The sequence below is a fragment of the Microtus ochrogaster genome, chromosome 4 (assembly GCF_000317375.1).
Source record: "Microtus ochrogaster isolate Prairie Vole_2 chromosome 4, MicOch1.0, whole genome shotgun sequence".
Lineage (NCBI taxonomy): Eukaryota > Metazoa > Chordata > Mammalia > Rodentia > Cricetidae > Microtus > Microtus ochrogaster.
In genome coordinates this window covers 28,490,480-28,502,217 of record NC_022011.1, presented here as the reverse complement: position 1 = coordinate 28,502,217, position 11,738 = coordinate 28,490,480, and the positions used below count along the sequence as shown (strand labels likewise).

The 11,738-nt window shown below is 47.8% G+C and overlaps 1 protein-coding gene across 1 annotated transcript in view; it reads left to right on the top strand.

Moving 5' to 3' along the window:
- The window catches only part of Emc8 (ER membrane protein complex subunit 8), a 13,027-nt gene extending 2,665 nt beyond the window's left edge, over positions 1-10,362 (top strand). The window contains exons 2-5 of the mRNA XM_005345770.3: positions 7,299-7,375; positions 9,219-9,288; positions 9,783-9,877; positions 10,169-10,362. Of these exons, the coding sequence (XP_005345827.1) occupies positions 7,299-7,375; positions 9,219-9,288; positions 9,783-9,877; positions 10,169-10,328 (402 nt within the window). The 3' untranslated portion in view covers positions 10,329-10,362. The remainder of the gene's footprint in view (positions 1-7,298; positions 7,376-9,218; positions 9,289-9,782; positions 9,878-10,168) is intronic.
- Positions 10,363-11,738: the final 1,376 nt, after the last annotated feature.

Sequence of the window (11,738 nt, the reverse complement as noted above, 5' to 3'; positions counted from 1 at the left end):
GTTAAGAGCATTGCCTGCTCTTCCAAAGGTCCTGAGTTCAATTCCCAGCAACCACATGGTGGCTCACAACCATCCGTAATGGGTCTGGTGCCCTCTTCTGGCCTGCAGGCATACACACAGACAGAATATTGTATACATAATAAATAAATAAATATTAAAAAAATCAGTTCATCCAAGCCTGGGGGTTCGGATAGTTTAAGCCAGCCTGCCACCCCAGGCTTTGTGACCTACCCTGGGGCCTTTAGAGGCACCAGGAGGTTCTGCCTTTCTCAATCTCCACTTCAAACCCAAATCCACTTTTCAACTTCATTTGACTGTCTTAGACTCTTTGCACCAAATGCTCTGCCTATTCTCTCTTAGTGCTACTCTCTGCTGTATCCCTGAGACAATGTGGAGCCTCTGAGGCCCGTGGACTGTCCTCCCTCGGGCTCTTTGTTGAACCCATCCTTTCATCTCCTGCCAGCCTCTAGTCTCAGACGACCCTCATCCTCGGCAGCAGGCTACAGTTCCACTTGAAGACCTGCAGTCTGATAGGACCTCCCCAGACTGGTGTTCTGTCTGTCCCCAGGATGTGGCCCCCATACCCACTTCTTTTCCCTCCCAAACACCCACCCCAACTGTCCCCACTACTATTCCTCCTGCAGACGCCCCTGCTCTGAGTATTCTCCCCCATCCACGCTGGGACTGTCTCACTAGCCCCCATTGCAGCCATTAATTGAGTTTATTAAATTTGTGGTGTTTACTTTTCAACCATGCAACCTTGCACACCAAAGGCTGTGAGAAGTCTCTGGGTTTGAAGCCTGCTACTGTTAAAATATGGCTGTGGAAGTTTTAACAGCCACAGGACTTATGCAGCTGTGTCTATGAGACCGCCCCCATCCTGGTGGCTCCCTCTGCTGGGGAGCACACACTGAAATGATTGTTGAACATGGGAAAGCTCAGCTAGCCAATTTCTAACATGCAGTCTGGCAAAGGGCAATGTGAGAGTCCTTTAAAAGGATTTCTATTATTATTTTCCATTTTTAAAAAAAATCCTTGCATTTCTGGGTGCTTTTCATTTGTTTAAGTACTTATGCCTATTATTTATCCTCAGCCCTTTGACGTAGGTAGTGAAGGAATTACCTCTAATAGCAAAAAAAAAAAAACATAAAAGTGTTGGTAGGAAAATTAGCACAACCCTGTTTCTCTAAGCCCGTTGTCTTTTTCTCGTGCCTTGATTTCTGCTGCTCTGGGCAATTCTCTGTGCATTCTGCTCAGATGACTTTCTTGCTTACCATGGTGTGATTTCAGGCCAGTGTTCTTCCTGCCGTCTCCGTTCCATGCTCCACAGCTGTTGTCCCATCTGCCCTGGGTGTTCTTCCTCAGCATATGACCCCTCTTCCCTGCTCATTAGTCTCCCAAGCTTCTCTTTCAAGGAAAAGTCACAGCTGACCTGAGAAGGAAACTCAGGAAAACTCAGCCAAGGCCTGCTTCTTGCTACAAACAGGGAGTTTTACTGGATGACCCTCCGTTTGGTCATGTGGAGGGAGGGAGACGTTTAGCCTTGCCCATTCTCCTGTTGTTATGGAGTCACCTGAGGTAGATGGTGATGCTTACATAGAATGTTAGCAGGCTTGCAGAGAGGGGCCACCTCTGCAGAGTCAACAGGAATCAAGGGGTTGACCCTGGCCCCTCAGCAGGTCTCCCATGTGACTGGCTCGGAACAGCATAGAGGACATTGAGCAGAGGGGGCAGGTCACACCCCGTAATTGCTTTCTCCTTCCCTGTGAAGGATATGGTGTCTGTATCAGTTCTGTGTTTGCTGCTCCTCTTGTGGTCTCACAGACTCCCACTTTAGGGGCCTGGGTTTCAGACAGCCGTGCCAGGAAGATGGACATGAGCAGAGGTCAGCTTCAGGGTTGTGCTTTGTCATGGCCAGCTTGGGAGGGGTGGGTTACTTGACTGTGTGCGGCCACTCCAGGCTACCCCCGCTTTTCATAGGACACATGGGCTAACTCTGGTCTGAGGCTTCTGTATTCCTGGACACTGCAAAGCCCTGTCCAACCGCCTATCACCAACCTCACTCATCTGAAGCTGCCCTCATCCATTTTTTTTATTTTGTCTTATTTACTTAGGGGCTAGAGAGATGACTCCATAGTTGAGAGCACTTGCTGCTCTTCAGTGGACCCAGTTCGGTTCCCAGCACCTATGTCAGGTGGCTCACAATAGTTCATGACTCCAGTTCTAGGAAGGCTGACGCCTCTGGCCTCAACAGGTGCCTGCATTCCTGTACACATACCTACACATAATAAAAAGTAGTAAGTCTTTAAAAAATAAATTTTTATTTTGTGTGTATGGGTGTTTCCCTTCATGTATGTTTGTGCACTCTCTGCGTGCATGTGGTACTTATGGAAGCCAGGATATCAGAAATCCCCTAGGAGTTACATACAGTTGTGAGACACAGCGATAGGTGTGGAGAATTAAACCCAAGTCCTCTGCGAGAGTAGCCAGTGCTCTAACCCCTTGGTCCTCTCTTTGGCCCTTCTTTCCCTGTTAAAACATGTTTCCCTGCCTCTGAGGTCTGGTGGTGCAGGGTCTGTTCCTCGGTTAGTGGATAGGCCATCTGTAGGTCTGTGTTGGTGGAGACGTGTGCACAATGTAAAAAAATTGTTGCATTTCCTAAAGCCAAGGTGGGACTTGTATGGCCTGGCTTGCTTTAAACCTACCCACAGGGTCTAGAAGTTCTAGGTCACAGCATTATTTCTCCCACAGATTTGGTTAGGTTCCTGGGATTTCCACATAGGCCTATGTCGTCAGCAGATATAGGGCATGTTGAAGCATGTGTTAACATTTGTCACAGGTATCAGTCCCGTGTCAAGTGCTGTCTGTGCCCAGGTTCAAGGTGGTACCATGTATGTTTGAGGCAGATGTGAGTCCTGGGCCTTTTGGCCAAAGAGCCAGATTTGACTGCTCGCTGAGGCTGATGCTGTGCTGTTGGGGAGTAAATTTGCATTGCACCCCAGTAATAAGTACAACAGAGTTGTGGGCGGAGAGATTGTCCCTGCTTCTCTGTGTTAGACCAGAGTAAGAATAGGGATTGTTAAACAAGTCAGTGGGTAATGTATGAAGGCAAGCAGTCAGGAGGATGTGACTGTAGGCCTAAGAAGGCTAGAAAAGGGGTGTCCAAAGCTCATAGAAAGAACCAGCCTTGCCATGGGATATCTTATACACTGTAACAATTTTGTCATAAGTAAAACACTGATTGGCCAGTAGCCAGGAAGGAAGTATAGGTGGGGCAATCACACTAAGAATTCTGGGAAAAGGAAAGGCAGTGAATCAATCATCAGTCAGACAAAGAAAGATGCCTTACTGAGAAAAGATACCAAGCCACGTAGCTAAACAGACAAGAATTGTGGGTTAATTTAAGTTGTAAGAGCTAATTAATAATAAGCCTGAGCAACTGGGTGGTGGTGGTGGTGCACACCTTTAATCCCAGCACTTGGGAGGCAGAGACAGGTGGATCTCAGTTCGAGGCCAGCCTGGTTTACAAAGTAAACTCCAGGACAGTCAGGACTGTTACACAGAGAAACCCTGTTGGAGCTGCGGGTCTGCTTTTCATCCCGCCCGGCTCCCACACGGCTAGCTTTACACCAGAAATAACAACACACAAATTGTATTCTTTTAAACACTGCTTGGCCCATTAACTCTAGCCCTTACAGGCTAATTCTCATATCCCAATCAACCCATCTCTAATAATCTGTGTAGCATCAGTCTTACCAGGAAAGATTCAGCATGTCTGACCTGGCAGCTTGCTTCATGGCGTCTGCCCGGGAGAGGGGAACATGGCCTCTGCTCCAAAGAGCAGAGCTGTCGAGTCTGAGCTCACTTCCTCTTCCTCCTAGCATTCTGTTCTGTTTACTCCACCCACCTATGTTCTAACCAATAAAATGGGCCAAGGCAGTTTCTTTATTAGCCAGTGACCTTCCTCCATCAAAACCCTGTCTCGAAAAACCAAAATAATAATAATAATCATCATAATAATAAAAATAGACCTGAGCTAATAGGCCAAGCATTTTATAATTAAGTTTATAATTAAGCTTCTGTGTGTTTCTTTGGGACTGAATGACTGCAGAACCGGGCAGGACAGAAACTTCCTACATAGCCTCATCCCCATTGTAGACCTGAGATGATGAATTAACATTGTTCTGTGCCACTGTGTTTGAGTGCCTTGTTTCAAGAACAGTAAGTGGCAAACAAGCAGGCCCTGAAACAAGGGGAACTAGCCCTAAGGGCTGAGAGAGCTGGCCAGATGTAGGGTCACCTGCAGGAAGGACAGGCAGGTCGGCTTTTATTAGAAACAGCCAATGGATCACTTAGGTTTGAATTAAGGTAAAGGTGCCAAACCCAAAATTTAGAACAAGGCCCACTGATGCAGTATGGGGATAAATTTGGGTAAACTTGTAGGTAAGGACAATTCCAGCACCTATTCCCTTAAGATGAGATGGCAACATGTGACTAATCTGTGGGGATTTGTGCAGTGGAGCCATTATAAATGTTTGGGGACATAATCCTAATCGTTTGGGTTGATGACCAGCATTTTTAGCTGGTTTAGTGAGCCCTGGTTTTGACCCAATATGGTAACTCATGAATTCTCAGGAATCTGGAAATATTCTAGTCCACATGTGATTCAGGGACCCTAAGACTAGACCTGTCATGTCAGCTTTGAGTCATGATGGAAACTGAGACCAGAAGGAGAGTCCAGCATTTAAAGCAGATTTTAAACACACATTTTCTAGAGACAGGTTATCTCTGTGTAGTTCTGTCTGTCCTGGAACTCTCTAGACCAGGCTGGCCTTGGACTCAGGATCCACCTGCCTTTTCCTCCCAAATGCTAGGATTAAAGATAGTCTTGTTGTGTGTCCCAGGCACCCACCCTGTGCTGTCAACAGGCTTCTGGCTGCCACAGCCGCCAAGTGCTAAGACCACAAATGCATGCCACTATGTCCAGCTCACGTTGTCGGGCATTGGGTTTTCTGTTTAAGATTTAATTTGTGTGAGTCTGCCATGGGCAGGCGTTAGACCTGCAGAAAGCTAAATCAGATTGACAACTGTATTACAGAGCCGACAGCACTGAAAATCTGCTGCCTGCCCCTGTTGGAAGCACATGCGGGAGACTAAGTGTGCTACACTGCAGAGACGTGGGTGCATTTACACCTGCCCAGGTGCCCATTCATGGTAGAAAGCTCTGACAGGCATCACTACCAAGTCGCTAAGAACTTACTCCTCTGTCTTATAATCAGAAATGTCTTGGACCACATACAGGCACATCTTTGAGGTGTCTGGAATACTTCACAATTTGCCATCAATATGAACATACTCCATTCTCAGATTAGTGCTATTAGTCATTTTAAAATACAAGCTTCCTCAGCAATAGAGGTAGCCAGTTACTTTGCTAACTCGGGCAATTTTGTAAAGCATAATTCCTTATGGGGCTCTTTTAAATCTGGGGCTCCTCATAGGAGTAATCATTTGCTCTTGTTTTCCCTTCCAGTCATCTTCAAATGTTTAGGATTTGCTATCCATTCAGCCCAGAGAAATATTCATGTTTTTTGGTTAAACAATAATTTTTAAATGACGGGCAGTGGTGGCACTCACCTTTAATCCCAGCACTAGAGAGGCAGAGACAGGCAGGTCTCTGTGAGTTCAAGGCCAGCCAAGTCTACAGAGCTAGTTCCAGGACACTTAGGGCTATTAACAACACAGAGAAACCCTGTCTCAGAAAATTAAAAAAAAAAAAAAAAAGGAAGGAAAGAAAGAAAAGAAAAATAATAAAAAAGGAGATACAGCTCAGAGTATAACAAAGCTTTTCTGGGAGCATCCTGGAGATCAGAGCCCCAGGAGAGTTGTCTCCAGAATGTCCCTTGCTGCTGTGTTTCTGCTGTACTTGGCATGGTGTGATTACTGTATGACGGGATCCCACTGTATCTAGTACAGTGTGATTGTTTCCTGGGAAAATCTCACTTCTCAATGGGCAGTTTACTTGCAGACCATAATGAAGATGCCTTTTATAAAAACAGTAATAATTACTTAGATCTATGAATTAATTGAACTTTGAGTTTAAGATACAGGTGGTTAAGACAGTAAAGATGATTAGGGAAATGATTTAGGTTATTCTCCAGTTGCTCCAATAAAAGATACAAAGAAGACAATATAGGCTAACCCTTTGTTAGACGTGAGACCTACAGAAGACAAAAACAGTAACAAGGAAGTTCCATGCACTATAGACCCGTGAGTTCTGCCTGTGGAGAAACAGGCTGATGATCAGAGAAAACAATTCCGTCCCTACAGCCAGGGTTTGGCCTGAGCCCCTCTGTCATGGAGCTTACAGAATTAGTCACAGGCCCTGGTGTGCACCTTGAAAAAACCAGGTTGTGAAAGGAGAGTAAATGACCCTGTTGTGTAAAGGAAAATAGGTGGCGGACTGGCCACTGTTGAGTGTTTCTCTAGAGCAGAAAACAGAAACGTGTTGCACTGAGACTGCAGACTGCGGCCTGCCAGGACAAAGGAGCTAGACTACACTCTTGGCTTGCTTAATTAAAACTTTGTTAATCGGTTATAAAAGAACCATTGCTTTGGGGTGAAGAACATATAACTTGTGTTCTTACTGTGATTTCTTCTTACGTAAAGATTTTAATTTCTTTTTGAAAAATATGTGGCTTATGACTATGAAGTAATCTTTTCATGCATAGAAATCTTTGTATTAGGAGGTATAAAAGGGATCAGAGAAATAGAGAGGAGGAAAGATGTAAAGGAAAACATCGGAAAAGAAGGATAAAGAGGATTAGGGGAATGTTCAAGGGGAAACAACTGGAGAGACAAATAGGGCAGAAGAACAGAACAGAGAAAGATAGAAAAAGAACAACCAACAGGCCCTCAGAAGAAGTCTCCTGTGTGCAGCTCTGCTGACACCACACCTCCTTTGCAGTTTCTCTGAGCTTCTGAAAGCAGGTCTGCACAGCAGCACCACAGATGCTGTGTGCTTTAAAGAAATGGGGAATGAATCAAGATGCTTCCCTCTCCAGTCCACACGGCACTGCTCTGTGCTGTCAGTCGCCAAGGACCCCAGCTGCTGCACCCAGTACAGCCTGTCTAGGAGGACCCTGCTTCTGGGCCCTGCCCTTGCACATTTCCCTGATGCTCGTTTCGTTGTGGTCAGGAAAAATGCAAGGGCTGTTTGGAGTCTGGCTTGTCCCACGTGTGGTGGGGCTGTCACTGAGACCTGGTGCTAAGGTCATTTTTTCCATTTGTGTTCCTCTCAGATCGACTCATGGTGCAAAGAAAACAGCTATGTGATCGCCGGCTATTATCAAGCTAATGAGCGTGTGAAGGATGCCAGGTACGGGTTGCACACCTTTGGATGGTGGGGTTGGAAGCCACGGAGCCATCCCTGAGGTGCTTTTGACACCCCCCCCCCCAGCTTAAGTTTCAAAGCTTGTGTAAGCCCCCACTCGCTTTATCAGGTGTGTGGGCAACTGGCCAGATAAGTAGCTAGGAATTCATCCATGGCTCCTCTGTCATGCAGGGAGGGAACTTAAAGAGGGGGAGCAGCTGCCAACCCTGCTTGTGTCCACCAGCCTGTTGCCTCTCCAAAACAAGAGGCTGTGGAGTGGAAGGCAAAGTAGCTCTCTTGCGTAAGTAAAGTGGTTTGGGATTTGGAACTGTTAGAATGGGACCTTTGGTAAAAGTGTGGTGCCTTAATTGGCACCAGGTTCCTGCACCAAAGATGCCACCACCTCAGCTCTCTTGAACAGGATAAGTTAACTGTCTGCTGTCAGCTTCAGACTGGGTCCCAAGAGCCTAGCAAAGGACACCTTCAGTCAGGGCAGCTTAAGGAACTCATGGACAGGCTACTCAAAAGGGGTGGGCCATAGAACTCAGGACCTGTGTGCAGGGACCAAACAGGTGACAGCAGCCTCCATCCCTCAGCCCTCCAGGGCCATTGAGGAAGAGCTGGTAAAGAAGGCCACTTCCAGAGGAGCAACATCCTTTGGCCACAAGACATGGCCAGCAGCCAGCCTGATAGGGAAGGGAGGCCCAGATCAGTCAGTACTGATGTCCCTCTTCCATGCCCTCTGCTGTCCTCCAGAGGCTTCCTTTGGCTGCAGCCAGCTAGAAGGCAGGGGCAGCTGGAAAATGCCCACACAGTAAGTACTGGGGTTTTCTTGTGTGGTCGGATGGAGCCAACAGACCCCAGTGTGCTTCTCCGGTATGGATGATGGGGTGGCCCACGGGCTCTTCTAGAAATAAAACAGTGAGTTGGAAAATCCTCACAACAGTCACTGATAAGGCTTAGGAGTATCCAAGAAATGTGCCCATCTTATCCTTGGAGGCCTACATCCAGACAGGGATTCTTATTAAGTAAGTTGATGGCCAGCTAGATGCTGGGCTCATTGAGTACATCAGGGCACCTTCTGGGACCACCCAGATTCTGTAGAAGCCCTGTGCTCAGGTCCCATTTCTTCTGCCACCTCTTGTTCTCTGTGCCTTCTGGCCCTTATTCTGCCTCTAGGTGGGTGACAAGTACTGTTCAGCCCGATACAAAAACTGCTCTGGAGAAGGCTGTGGATGCCACACAGCTAGCCCTGTGCAGAGCCAGGTGGGCCCTTCAGTCGACCTGTGAGGACCCTGAAGGAAAGTGGCTACAGCAGCTAAAGTTCAGGCCTACCCAGCAGCATGGCTAGAGAAGCTTTGTCAGCATTAGATACGAGTGTCACTCGTTGGTCAAACTAGGATGGCATCAAATTGAAAGCTCACGGCATATAGAAGCTGTGAAATGACTTAGAGTCCTAAAAGTGGCTTGGTTTAAAAAGAGGATTTGGTTGCCAGGAGGAGCCCTGAACCTACTTGGGTAGCAGGCATGTAGAGACTCAAGCTCATATAGTCCACAACCCAGCGGGTAATCAGCCTGCCCTACAGCACTCCATTAAGTCCCAGAAGAAGGAATAAGCCCCATCCTTTTAGGAGACGCCCTCAGGGTCCCCTCTCCAAGGCCCACTCTGGCAATGTGCCCCATGGTCCCAGTGGCATTCATAGCCCCCAAGTCATCTCAGTGAACCACTCAGTCAGTTGGCTCCATTGTTGCCTGTCAGTTCAGGTGTTGGTGAACTTTACTGACAGAGGGCCTGTTTGATGACTCGGTTACAGTAGGTATCGTAGAGCTCATGGGTCCTTCTCTACAGCCCAAACCAGGTGGCAGAGAAGGTGGCCTCCAGGATCGCTGAGGGCTTCAGTGACACTGCACTCATCATGGTGAGTCTCATTCCTGCTGCTGCTTAAGCTTCGCTCGTGTCCCAGCTCCGGGCCTCAAGTGTTCCATCACTATAGTGGGCTGGGTACTACTGCAGGCACAGCACTGCGGTGACAGGGACCACTGAGAAAAGCAGTGTATCCTAGGGAGTCAGGGAATAGCCTATGTAGTCTTAAGAGTGAGGACTGGGCGGTGGTGGTGCACACCTTTAATCCCAGCACTCAGGAGGCAGGTGGATCTCTGTGAGTCCGAGGCCAGCCTGGTATACAAGAGCTAGTTCCAGGACAACTAGTACTGTTACACAGAGAAACCCTGTCTGGGGGAAGAGGAGGAGTCTAGTTGTTGGAAAGGTGGGGAAGTGCCTCACACTCACTCTGCAACAGAGTTCTCTTGGTGTGAGCCTGTCTGTGCTGTTGGTGCTGCTTGCATAGGAGCCCAGGAAGGCATTGCTCTTCTCAGCCCCGTCCTCATGCTTGTCACGACCTCATCTTCTCAGGTGGACAATGCCAAGTTCACGATGGACTGCGCAGCACCTACAATCCATGTCTACGAGCACCATGAGAACAGGTGGCGATGCAGAGACCCACACCAGTGAGTGCAGTGCCCTTCTGCAGGGCCTAGACTGTAGGGCTTCTATGAAAGACGGGGTCTGGGTGGTACTTACTGGTCTCCACACGAACCCATGGCACCACACTCCTCCTGTGTTTGGTTTGATTTCTGATGACATGGATTCTTCAGCCATGTCCCTCTAGGTTCTTCAGTGCCCTGTTTGGAGGGGACCTGTCCATTAACAAGTGTCTTGGGTCCATCCTTACGTGTGTCCTTAGCAGCCTGTGTGGTCTTGGGGTGGGCATGAGGCTGATTGTGCTGTCTGCCCTGCAGCGACTACTGTGAGGATTGGCCGGAGGCACAGAGGATCTTAGCATCGCTCCTCGACAGCCGTTCCTATGAAACACTTGTGGATTTTGATAACCACCTGGATGACATTCGGAACGACTGGACAAACCCTGAGATCAACAAAGCAGTTCTGCACCTATGCTAGACGAGGGCCGCCACAACTGGACACTGCATTACAGCGAAGAGAAAAACCTATTTTTAAATTTTGAGTAATAGTGGACTAAGTCTGTGGTGTGTGCCTTGGAAGGGGAGTCCAATCGGCATCCTTCAGGGCAGGGTTGTGGAGAGGTGTAGGCCGCCTAGGCTTTGGGTCCTGCCCATCAGAGCTCTTTCTGCTTGTCCCGGTTGTTCCTATTAAACAGTTCTAGCCTTTTATAATCTAGAAAGGGTGCATTTCCGTCTTTACTCTGGTGAGTGTGTAAGGCATCAGACAGCCTCGTGGACTGTTGGAGCATCATCTGATCAGCCAAGTTGGTGTCAAGGCTAGGAGCTGTGGGCTCCACAAAGCTGCACAGGGGAAAGAGCCAGCACCGCTGCCTGAGAAACCTCACTGTACAGTGAACACAGCACATTGGTAATGAGAACCGAGATGCCATGAGGAGAGGAAGCTGAGCCCTTGAACATTCCCAAAACCTGACTCAGCTGCTCTGGGTCTTCAGAGTGAGACCTGCTTTGTATTTAAAATAAACAAAAAACAAACATACAAAAAGGAAAAAAAAAAAAAACCCTAGTGTTCAGTGTCTCTGGGATATCCCAAGCAATGTGCTTGTTAGCTTGGATCATTTGACCAAGTGTTCTGACCATCTTAGGAAATAGTAAGAAGACTTTTGGTGCATTGTATGTTGTCCTTTGAACTGTTTTACAGAGAAATAGTGCCTTTCCTTAGGCTTCATGAGGCTGGTGGCAAGGCTTGGTGACAGCATTCTCCCTTTCATTCCAGCACCTCTTATTGCCTTTAACTGTTTTGTCTTGCTCTTGATTTTGTTTGTTGGCTGGGGGAAGTGTTTAGTTTCAGTGACTAAGAATGTACCTTTGCCGTCCTGATTGACTTGCTATTGGCTATCATGTGGAGGAGCCTGGCCTTGAATGTGCAGTGATTCCTCTGCCTTTGCTTCTCAGTTACTGTGATCAGCACCCCTCCCGGCTCTCCTTAACCTTTCAAACTGACCTTGTCAGTTCCTGAACTAAGGAAGGTTGAGACACCAGTCCCCATCCTTCCTCACCCTCATACAGAGGGCTTTGCAGGCTCCTCTGTATCTGAGGACAGCCGTTGGCATGTGCTCTCCCCTCCAACCCCTGCCTTGCTTATTTGTGAGATGGGAGTTTTTGTGCTAGAGCCGGAGTTGGGCAGCGGCTCACAGTTCTTCTGTCCAAGCCAGATATGGTGCCCATGCCTGTGTCCTAGCACAGAAGGGGAGGATCCCAAGTTTGAATCCAATTCTTCGTAATGAGTTTCAGGCCAACTGTAGAGTGAGAACACGTTCTGAAAACGAAATCTGAGCTCGGCAGGTCACTTGCGTACCTTGTCTTCAGGGACAACTCCCTTAGAGCTGCA